General features: G+C 38.8%; 1 protein-coding gene across 2 annotated transcripts in view; it reads left to right on the forward strand.

The window, feature by feature from the left end:
* LOC124804707 (myotubularin-related protein 13) overlaps window positions 1-12473 on the forward strand; it is a 216491-nt gene that overhangs the window by 134945 nt on the left and 69073 nt on the right. For both annotated transcript variants that reach the window (XM_047264966.1, XM_047264967.1), the window contains one exon: window positions 997-1190. In XM_047264966.1, coding sequence (XP_047120922.1) covers window positions 997-1190 — 194 coding nt within the window. The remainder of the gene's footprint in view (window positions 1-996; window positions 1191-12473) is intronic.

The following is a 12473-nucleotide window of genomic DNA, read 5'->3' on the forward strand; positions in this document are numbered from 1 at the left end:
GCACCAATAGCCATGCCATTGGTACTGCCTTTGCTGCTGCTTGTGTAAACACCACTACTGGATGGCCTATGCAAGTCTTGGGGTGCAGAATGGCTATGGAAAGCCACTCCTAAAATAAGGGGTGAAGCAGGGGAATATGAGTAGTCGTCACTTGTATGCCCTCAAGGAGAACAGTTCATGACTGCAAAAGGGTTGCTCGCTCATATATTGTGCCTGTTTGTCACTGAGAACTGGCACTACACTCATGGATTACTCTGTCACACAATGGAAAAACCAGGATGGAGTAATGACAGTGTTAAGAAAAGGATGGGTTGGTACTCACCATGTAGAGGAGATGTTGAGACGCAGACAGGCACAACAAAGTACTGCTGTGTGAGCTTTTGGCCAAAAGGCCTTTTTCTAATATAGAAAACGGGCACACATTCATGCAAGCACAAATCGCACACACATGATCACTGTCTTTTTTGTTGTACATGTCTGCAACTCAACATGTCCTCTGTGTGGTGAGTAGCAATCTATCCTTTTCTTAATATTGCCATTCTCTCTCCTTGTAATTTATAGTTTTCTCAAATGAATTTTTCATTTGATTCAGTGTCAAATACTTTGTTACAAGTATATGAAAATTTACGTTTCATGACTGACTCAACAGTATGCTTTACATTTGTATGTTGTCATTCGATGCAGATATCGTAGTATTTAGTATTCATATTGGTATTTTTCATTATCTCACCAGTTACTGAATTTAAAAAGAAATGAAGTAGTTTGATAAAAATGGTGAATTGAAGTGAACACAGCAAAAATATGGATTTGTTTTATAGGGTACATTTATTTTTCAGCTTCACTTGGAGTGTATGAAATTAAAAAAGAATTGTTGCAGTTATATAACATTTTTATGAAAAGATTTTCTTATACCACATCTAAATTAATGAAACAAAACTTTTATTAAGTTTGTACTTTTTGTGGATGGCATTGTTAATTTTTGTCCCTCCTTTACAGTTATCCAGCACTTCTTGTGATGCCATCTGTTGTGTCAGATGATAGTATCAGACGTTTCTGTCGTTGCTACCGAAGCAACAGACTGCCTTGTATAACATGGCGACATCCTCGTACTAAGGCATTGCTGCTTCGTGGCTCTAGTTACCATGGAAAGGGTGTCATGGGAATGCTTAAAGGACATCCCTCTTCAACAAGTGAGAACGTTTTTGAATTATATTTATTTAGTGTATTTAATTGTAACAAGATCTGTTTTCGCACTAGCTTTATGCCCATGCTTTGCAATAGGAGTTAAATAAGGGCCTTTGCATTCCATCGCTTCTTAGTGCTCCGTACAACAGTTGGTAACAACAGAATCTTTACAGGATAATTTCCTCAATAAATTCATTTTTCTTAGCTAAGAAGTCAAATGTAAATGGAACCTGTTGAAAGAAACAAGGAAATTTTGTTAAGCTTTGAACATACAAAGTAAACTCAGTAAATCCGTATATCCTAGTCTTGTAAATTCAATGTAAGTTTGTATTCATAAAGTTAAGATAGTGGCACTTAATTTTGTAACTGATGTAAACTCCCGAAAATACTTATCTCACCGAGGTTAAAAAAAACTAACAGTCCATCTGTTAATTCTTTGTTATGCTACATCATCACAAAGATAAACAGCTGAACTACAAAGCTGAGCAGACTCCTAAGACTTTAAATTACCATATCTTTTTTTATCTGTGATCCACTTCAGATGGAATAAGCCTGTACATTCCTCCAGGTTATGCCAGAGTTACCTGTGAAACCTCTATTAAAATTCATAATTTGGAGATTCGCTTGGTCAAACTTGCTTACAAGAAAGGCACACACAACTATTTCACAGTTTAAATTATTAGTATAGACTTAACAGATCTGGATGGCATTGGAAACAGTATTTAGAACAAAAATTAGCTTGCTTACAGAAAAACTTCGTTTTTAAAAGAGTGTAGAGCATAAGTTTATGTTTTGATTTTGTATTATTCATAGAAAATAGCAGTGAAAATTTTGTGCCACACCTATCATCTTCACAAATAATCAGCATAAATAAAAGTGACTAGCTCAAAGTATCGTGCATTGATGGTCTCTCCCTGAGGCACAAATTTGACCAATGTGATGCCTTTTCGGTCCCAAAACACTGACGCCATGCTTTTTTTTGTTGACTATTTTTCCACATAATTGCCATCATGTTAATTGCATGTGGTGAGCTGTGTCACAAGCTTCTTTATGTCCTCCTCAAAGAACTCTCCCACCAGCTCTTTCCCTCCCTTAAGAACCTCTTTCTACATCTGCTTGTCAGTTGAAAATTTTATTCCACCCATGTGTGCCTTCAGGGAGGTGAAAAGATCTGAAGGAGCGAAGTCAGGGGAATGACAGGGGCTGGTCCAAAAGTGCCTTGGTAGCTAAGGCAGTGTGAGGATGTATGTTGTCATGCCACAAGCACACTCCTCTCATCAGCTTTCCCTTTCTTTTGTTTTGAATGCTCCCTTGAGTTTTTGTAGCTGTGCATCGATGGTCTCCCCCTGAGGCAAAAATTCGACCAAAATGCTGCCTTTTTGTCTCAAATGCTGAGGCCATGCTTTTTTTTAAGTGATGTGATGGCACTGTGTTGACTGTCTTTTTGTCTCAGGGGTGTAATGAGTCATCCATGTTTCATCTCTAATCATAGCAGAGCTTAAAAAAATCCTCATCTTCCAATTCAAATCAATCAAGAATCTTATGAACCCTATTGAACAAATTTTTTTTTTTCTGCTGTTTTGGGACCCATCTTGCACACAGTTGCCAGTACCCCAGTGTTTATGTATGTCTCGTGTTAGGAAGTTCTGGAGAGCTGTGGAAACATCAACAAAATTTCGTCTTCTGTTAATCAGAAGACTTTCCTCATGAACAGTTTGCTTTTTTATTTATTTGTTTATTATTCCCCCTTCCCCAACTCCTCATCATCAGTCAGGAATGAGGGGTCTTCCACTCCTCTGTCATAAACATTTGTTCTACCTCCACTAAACTCCCTACACCACTTGAGTGCACTCATTCTGTTCATAACACCTTTGCTGTAAACTGTTTTGATTCCCCCCCTCAATGAAACTGTAGCTCGTGGCTCACACTTGGTGGGATTTCTTACTGACATCTCTCATGCGACTGGACACTGCAACATGTGTTTACTTACTACTGAGTTCCTGCGATGCTCGCTGTAGTCAGGGGATCTCCGTTTACCACTCAGTGTTGCCAACACTCAAAAAAACACACACCCTTTTATGGTCACTGTACACTTACTTTCTATCATGCCTTGTACATGAGGGAACGTCGCAGTGGCAGAGAATGTTGTCTGTTGACAGTAATGATAAAATTTCTAGGGCTGGCAAGAAGTTATAGCTTACAGAACTGTTGATAAAAGTGTAAATGAACTATTATTTTGTTTTCTACCTATGGATTTACCCACAACCCACAAACAGCCCCATCAGTGTATACAGATTCTCTGTCATAACAGCAATATGAAAAGGATGGATTGCTCCTCACCACATAGGAGGAGGCATTCAGTCACAGACAGGCATAATGAAAAAGACTGATTAAACATTTACTAACAAAGAGATACACAAAAAACAGAACTGAAAATTTACATTCCTAGCTTTCGGAACAAATGTTCCTTCATCAGGGAGGAGAGAGGGGAAAGAAAGGGAAGAAGGGAAAGTGGATTCAGTTACTCACAACCCAGGTTATGAAGCAACAGGGAAAGGAAAACAGGGAGGGTAGCAAGGATGGAGGCATGGTTGTCAGAGGGAAGCCAAAGATATTCTTGCAAGTACTGTGCCAGCTTCAAACCAAAGAGGATGCATACAGAAGTAAAGAGGTATACAGTATAAAGATAAACACAACTATGTAGGATGAATAGATGTGTGAATGGCTAAAGAGGAAAGGGAAACAGGAGAAGACTGAAGAGTAAATGGGAGTGAGGTTGTTTAACGTAGGTTCAGTCCAGGTGGATGGCGGGATGAAAGGATGTGTTGGAGTGCAAGTTCCCATCTCCGCAGCTCAGAGGGACTGGTGTTGGGTGGGAGAAGCCAAATGGCACATACGGTGTAGCAGCTTCCTAGGTCCCTAGAATTATGCTGGAGGGCATGCTCCGCTACTGGGTATTGGACATCTCCTAGGCGGACAGTTCGTCTGTGTCCGTTCATGCGCTCATGCTGTTGTCATACCGATGTAAAAGGCTGTGCAGTGCAGCCATGTCAGCTGATAAATGACATGCGCCCGCAGGCTTAAATGTTTAGGAGTCTGTTTCATTGGTCCTATAAGCAACTCGGTACCCACTCTATAGTGGGTAGCAGTCAGTCCTTTTCTTATTGTTGTTATTCCATCCTGGACTTTTTTTATTTGTTTGATAATTTCTCATAGGGCCCCCCTCCCCCTCCCTCCTCCGCCCCTGTGAAGTCATAAGTCATCCTCAGTCAAACTGTAAATGTCCTACAGCAGTATTAGTAACAGCTACTACTTTATTTTGACAAATGTATCTGGGAAGGTTTTTGTATTCTGTTTTCTGCATGCTTGTACATACTTTCTCCATTGTTTCAGCTGTATTGTGTGTTTCATTTGGAAAACTGCATATGCTATTTTATTTGCCGTTGTTTTGAAGAAAGTGGGTCTGTCGTCGGCAAGAAAATTAATTTTGTTTTCTCTTATTTTAGAATGAACAAAGTCGTTCACCAGTAAATTTGTTGTCATAGGCTTTACCTTTGCTTCTTTTGGGGTACTGAAACAAGAAGCGATTTCGTATAATATTCAGAGTGGTTAGTTACTGCTATGAACCATTCAGGTATTTTGAAACAGTTCCAAGTTGACTAGAATGCTACCATCTCATGGCTGCATTGTTTAAAGGACTACAGGGGCAGACTGAATGTTGCCGATTGCAATTTGGCTACAGGCACAGGTGTTTATCACATAGCATTCTCCTTTGAGGGTAGTTGTGAGGGTGACATCAGGATATACAAAGAGTGTGTGTTGAAATATTTTCAGAAGTGCTGAGAATTCTGAATTAATGAAAAGAATGTCTAAAGAACCAGGCATCACTTTCAAGGAAATAAGCTTTCAATGCATACAAGGAAGTAAGAATTGCATTCTTGCCCATATGCCATGGTGTAGCTCGAAAACAAAGTAAAAGAATTTAGACATGATTCAAAATTGAGAACAACAGCTGCTCCTTCAATGCCATTCCAGCCTGTCAAGTGCCAGGTCCCAATTGTGCATCTGATCATATCAAACTTCTTTCTTGTCTCTACTGTGCTGGAGATTAGCCTTGATTAATTTACCCACACTAAAGGTCAACATAACACACATCAGGATTATCAAATCCCAATATTTGTGTATTTTCAACTGTCATTTTATGTCGTTTAACTATAGAACAAAAAAACTTTCATAATTTTTTGATGAATTTAACAAATAAAAAAAGTGAGGACATTCTTGAATAAATGTTTCCCTGAGTTCATGCTAATTCATATTTATCAGTTTTGAGCTTTTGCTCATTTCCTTCTCCTCATCATCAGGTGATATTGGAATAGACCATTAGGTACCTGAGTGGCCAAATTGTCATGCAGATGTTGTGCAGTTGTGGAACTCCCTTATGCTAGCACATATTGCATAAAAGCTTTATTAGATGTGGTTGTCATGTTCGGCACTCATAATGAAACTCTCGTCTTGACCACAAAATATTTGTTTTATTACATCGCTATGCATTTTGGCATTTTGCCTCTATCAAAGGAACAGTGTTGATACATAAGCATAAGTCATTTATGCTGAGTAAGAGTAAGTTGGACATACTACTTTGTATCAGCAGTATTATGTTCCTTTGAAAAATAGGGTAACAGATAATATTGATGCTGATGACTGGAGAACATAGAATTATAACTCTTCACCTGTTCATGGGTCGTATAAATAGTATGCACCATAATATCAAGTTCATCACTAATATGGAGAGAGAAGGAAAATTACCATTTTTAGGTGTTCTGCTCGAACGAAAAACAAATTGGTGGCTGGTGCACTCTTTTTACTGGAAACCAACAGATGGTGACCTATATCAAAGTGCACAAAGCTTTTATCAGCAGCCCATAAGAAAGCAGTTTTAAATGTGCTGTTACATAGAGCTAAAACTGTGTGACAAGGAATACCTGCTTTCGGAGATGAAATGTTTAAGAAACATATTCTGGATGCATGGCTGTAGTGACAGAGATTAATTTAGCCATCTCTTATCATGAAATTTCAAACATTTTCACTTTTGCAATTTATTTTCACCAGAGATCATCTTTATTACTGTGCAGTTGAATGTGTAGCCTCTGATATGCTAAATCATCATTTTTAAATTAAATGCAAATTGTGTTTAAATTTCAACATTCACATCACTTCACTTCACTGAATGAATGGTTCAGAATGTTCTAACTAAAGAATATTTCAGTATCAGTCATCATTTTGAACTGGTTTCCTATCACCAATCGGATTAACAAAGTTCATTTGCACACTTACGTAAATTTTTAGGAACTAAGATAAATTTTATTTTTTACTTTAGCGTCGATTTGAACTCTTCTTTAATTATACGTTTTCATAGAAGTGCATTACTTTTACCAGTATCACTTCCTCCAAGTTTCACTTCACAAAATTTTCATGATAAATCAGTACACTGATATCTTCAAATTAATTCCTAAATCTTCTCAGAAGTTTTATTTGAACACAATGCGTACAGTGTCGTGTAACGTAATAACTTTTAATAACAAGATCAGTTGACAACTCTTGAGATGTCAAGGTATCGAGACTGACTGAATACTTTTTCTTTACAAATTATATCTTTCTTTCTTTACACAGTGTTAACAAAAAAGGGCATACCAAGAAAGTGATGCTCTCGGCATCATCATCATCTCTCTCTGGCCACTGACTTTATGATGAATGTGTCTGGTGGTGTTAACCTGCTTTCTCGGATGTGGAGACTGTCATTGTGGATAACTTCTTGCTGTGCCGCTCATGGAACAAAACAAAACACTACGTTTGGTGGTTACATGAGACCTTTACAAATTACTTAAAGTAAAATCATAAGCCACAATTACATTAAAACTTGGATTCGACTTACCATATGTCATTGCTGCTGGTAAGACCAGTAATTATATGACTGAATATATTGTATCACTACACACTGCACAGAGTAGCAGTGCCACATTAAATGTCACAAATTTGACAAATCTGCTGTTGCTGAATGCAGTCTCATTAAACATCATACGATTGTGTTTGACGGATATGTCATGTGTGCATCTACCTACTCAGATTCCTGTTATCAAAGAAGCTGTTGAAATTGGTGTTTGTAACGACTACAGTAACCAAGACAGAGGCTACACCCATAGTGACGCATGGAAATGGGCTCTTGCTGCTGAAAGGCAACAGAGAAATCAGTTTAGTCATCCACCATCTAATGCAATTTGTATTGCTACCAATTTTCTGTCCCCATCCCCCCACCCCACACATGAACCATGGACGTGGCTGTCAGTAGAGTGGGTTGCATGCCTCAGCAATACATATAGCTGTGCTGTGTGTACAACCACAGCAGAAGGGTACCTGTTGAGACACCAGGCAAACTTGTGGTTTCTGAAGAGGGCAGCAGCCTTTTCAGTAGTTGCAGGGGCAACAGTCTGGATGATTGACTGAACTGGCCTTGTAACATCAACCTAAACAGCCTTGCTGCTCTGGTACTGCAAACATCTGAAAGCAGAGGGAAACTACAACATAATTTTTTCCGAGGACTTGCAGCTCTGCTGTGTGGTTAAATGATGACGGTGTCCTTGTGGGTAAAATATTCCGGAGGTAAAATAGTCCCCTATTTGAATATCTGGGCGGGGACTACTCAGGAGGTGTTGTGAATGAGAGAAACAAAATTGGCGTTCTGCAGATTGGAGCATGGAATGTGAGATCCCTTAATTGGACAGGTTGGTAAGAAAATTTAAAAACAGAAATGGATAGGTTGAGGTCAGATATAGGGGGAATTAGTGAAGTTCGGTGGCAGGAGGGAACAGGACTTCTGGTCATTTGAATACAGGTTTATAAATACAAAATTAAGTAGGGGTAATGTGGAGGTAGGTTTAATAATGAATAAGAAAATATGAATGCAGGTCAGTTACTATGAACAGCATAATGCTTGCATTATCATAGCCAAGATAAGCAAAGTCCTCGCCTACCACAGTAGTACGAGTTTGCTTGCCAACTAGGTTCACAGATGATGATGAAGCGAGTGAGGAAATGAGAGATGAGATCCAAGAAATTATTCAGATAGTTAAAGAAGGCTTATCTTAATTGTGGTGGGTACTGGAATTTGTCAGTAGAAAAAGGAAGGGAAGGAAAAATAATAGGTGAATATGGAGTTGGGGAAAGGAATGAAATAGGAAGCCACCTTTCAGAATTTTGCCCAGAGCATAATTCAATCATCAGTTACACTTGGTTTCAAAATCATAAGAGGGTTGTGTCTGTGGAAGAGACCTGGAGACCCTGGAAGGTTTCAGATTGGTTATATAATGGTTGGACTGAGATTTAGGAACCAGATTTTAAATTTTAAGACATTTCCAGGGGCAGATGTCCACTCTCACCACAATTTATTGGTTACGGACTATAGATTAAAATCAAAGAAATTGGAAAAAGCTAGAAAGTTAAGGAGATAGGACCTTGATAAATTGAAAGAACCAGAGGTTGTTGAGAGGTTCAGAGGGAGCATTATACAGCGGTTGACTAGAAGTGGGGAAATGAATACAGTAGAAAAAGAGTAAGTGATTTTGGGAGATGGAAAGACAAGGCCTAGTGAGAATCCTAGAATAACACAAGAGATATTGAATTTAATTGATGAGAGGAGAAAATTAAAAAATACACCAAACCAAACAGGCCAAAGGGAATACAAATGTTTAAAAATGGGATTGAGAGGAGGTGCAAATTTGCTAAGCAGAAATGGCTAGAGGACAAATGTAAGGATTTAGAAACATATTTCACTAGGGGAAAGTTAGATACCACCTATAGGGAAATTAGAGACTCCTTTGGGAAAAGGAGATGCAGCTGTATGAATATCAAGAACTCAGGTGGTAAACCAGTCCTAACCAAAGAAGAGAAAGCTGAAAGGTGGAAGAAGTGTATAGATGGTCTATACAAGGGAGATGAACTTGAAAGCAGTATAATGGAAGGGGAAGTGGACATAGATGAAGATGAGATGGGAGGTATGACACTGTGAGAAGAATTTGCCAAAGGTCTGAAAGATCTAAGTCAAAACAAGGCCCCAGGACTACTGATAGATGTGGGAGAGCCAGCCATGACGAAACTCTTCCTCTGGTGCACAAGATGTATGAGAAAGGTGGAATACCCTCATACTTCAAGAAGATTGTAGGATTTCTAAAGCCAAAGAAAACAGTTGCTGGTGTGAAAATTACCGAACTGTCAGTTTAATAAATCATGGCTGCAAGATACAACTTCATGAATTCCTTATAGAAGTATGGAAAAACTGGTAGAAGCAGACCTCGGCAAAGATTAGTGAGAAGAAATGTAAGAACGCTTGAGGCAATACTGACTCTGTGACTTAACCTAGATGATAGGTTAAGGAAAGGCAAACCTACATTTATAGCATTTATGGACTTACTGACAATGTTGACTAGAATACTCTCTTTGAAATTCTAAAGGTAACAGGGATAAAATACAGGAAGGGAAACACTATGTATAACTTGCACAGATATCGGACAGCAGTCATGAGTCGAGGAGCGCGAAATGGAGGCAGTGCTTGAAAAGAGAGTGAGACAGGGTTGTAGCCAATCCTGATGTTTTTCAATATGTTCATCGAACATGCAGTAAAAGAAATCAGAGAAAAATTTGGAGTAGAAATTAAAGTTCAGGGAGAAGAAATAAAAACTTCGAGGTTTACTGATGACATTGTAATTCTGTTAGAGACAGCAAACGACTTCAGAGTAGTTGAATGGAATGGACAGTGTCTTGAAAGAATGTTATAAGATGAAAAGCAAGAAAAGCAAAACAAGGATAATGGAATGTAGTCAAATTAAATCAGATGATGCTAAGGGAATAAGATCAGGAAACAAGACACTTAAAGAAGTAGATGATTTTTGCTATTTGAACAGTGAAATACCTGATGATGATCGTAGTACAGGTGATATAAAATGCAGACTGGCAAGGGCAACAAAGGCCTTTCTGAAGAAGAGAAATTTTTTAGCATTGCATATAGATTTAAGTGTTAGGAAGTCTTATCTGAAAGTATTTATCTGGAGTGTAGCCATGTATGGAAGTGAAACAAGGACAATAAACAGTTTAGATAAAGAGAGAAAAGCTTTCAAAATGTGGTGCTGCAGAAGAATGCTGAAGGTTGGATGGATTGATCATGTAACTAATGAGGAGGTACTGAATAGAATTGGGGAGACTAGGAATTTGTGGTACAACATGACCAAAAGAAGAGATCAGTTGATAGGACACATTCTGAGACATCAGGGATCACTAACTTAATATTGGAGGGAAGTGTGGGGGATAAAAATTGTAGAGGGAGATCAAGCGATGAATGCAGTTAGCAGATTCAGAAGGATGTAGGTTGCAGTAGTTACTCTGAGATGATGAGGCTTACACAGGATAGAGTAGCATGGAGAGCTGCATCAAATCAGTCTTCGGACTGAAGACAACTACAACAAGAACCACCACCGGTGCTCTTCGGTCACAGACATCGACATTGTCTCTGGTATGATATGGAAATTCTGTGAGTTCTGTGATCCACACTTGAATGATAGTAATGTAAGTACTATACACTTTGTTAATTACCAGTGAACATAAATCTTCAGAGAAGCTTTCTTGTTGTGTGGAGAAAAAGTCCAGCAGAATTCTCACTGTTTCATCGTACACCATTTCTGCTGCTAAAATGGCGAGGTTTGTTTGGAGTGCGATCTGCAACCTGAATAACACCAGTGGCAAGGCAATCAACCAGCAAGACTTGTGATACATTAACACTGACTTGATTGTCCTGTACCAGCTTTCCACCATGCTACTGCTTACTGAATGTTTGCTGGTGGAATGATGATGAGTGAACCCACATAAAGTAGCTAGATGGTTGAACAAAGAAGACACAGTGTCAATCTTTTCTTTTGTCACATGTTCCAGGCACCCAAATATTGAAATCAGTGTAGTAAACAAGGCTTGTGGAACTGTCTCTGCAGAAATGCCCATAGTAGGTGTAGCTTCAATCCAGCAGGTAGACCCGCCAGTAGCCATGAGAATGTATGGGGGATGTTCAGTAAGTTAGTTTCCCTATTTTATAAGAAATATTAAACACAATTTATCATGCTGAAATAATTTTATTGACATTGTACAATGCTTCTGTTATTTTCCTACATAGTCACTTTGCTTTTCCAAGCATTTTCAGTTATATGACCAAATTTTTTCCAAACCAGTGTTCTACAAGTTCTGGTGATCTGCTTGTAATCAGCTGTCACTTTTTATGTTACTTCATCTTTGGCTTTGAACTGCTTATCTCCATGATGACATTTTAGTTGGGAACACGTGAAAATCACTTGGGGGCAAGATCTGGTAAATATAGAGGATAAGAGAACACTTCCTAGTTGAATCTTCTGAGTCCTAACTCAGTCATTTGAGCTGCACGAGCCTGAACATTGTCATGAGTGAAGAGAAAAAAATCCAGGACATTTTCTCTTGATGGCAGCTTGCACAGATTCCTCAAGACATTATAGTACCTCTCTGATGTTTTGAGGCAGGTAGTGAATGAGTAACACCCCATGACAGTCCCAAAAGAGGGCTGTCACAACTTTACCTGCCATATGTGTAACAAATGCCTTTTGTAAGGCACATTTGCCAGGTTTCTTCCACACCATATTCTTGATGTTTTGTCCCAATGGTTGCATTATGAGCCCAGGTCTCATTCCCATTTGAATGCTCATGCAGCCTTCCACACAGACAGAGGTTAACTCCCGATGGGTAGTGGCAGTTGATAGTTGTTTTGTTGTGAAAGAAACTAATGACAGAGTGCAGATCACAAGTGGATGCACTTTGTATTGGTAACTCCATGCAAAGTGGTGGCATACTGGCAAGATAATGAGGTACGCATCGTAAGTTAGCGTGTACAGTGTCAACGTATACTAGTCGAATTTATCACCCCTTACATGTCCCGTAAATAGTTTGTTCCGAAGAGAAATAAAATAGGGAAACTTACGTATTGGACAACCCCAATGTTTGAATCCTTGTAGGGGTAGGTGCCCGACAAGGTCTATATGGACATGAAAAAAACAGCATATTGTTTTTCAAAAGGATCAAAGAGGCTTGTGGGTGTGGCATCCAACTAACAAGATAAGCGGCTTGTAACCCATAAACGATAATCATGTCATACTCTAGGACAATGATATAAATGTCCATTACCATATGAGTATTTCTGTTGGCTTCAGAATGTCTGAGACCATGAA

This window comes from Schistocerca piceifrons, chromosome 7 (assembly GCF_021461385.2).
Source record: "Schistocerca piceifrons isolate TAMUIC-IGC-003096 chromosome 7, iqSchPice1.1, whole genome shotgun sequence".
NCBI classification, from domain to species: Eukaryota; Metazoa; Arthropoda; class Insecta; order Orthoptera; family Acrididae; genus Schistocerca; species Schistocerca piceifrons.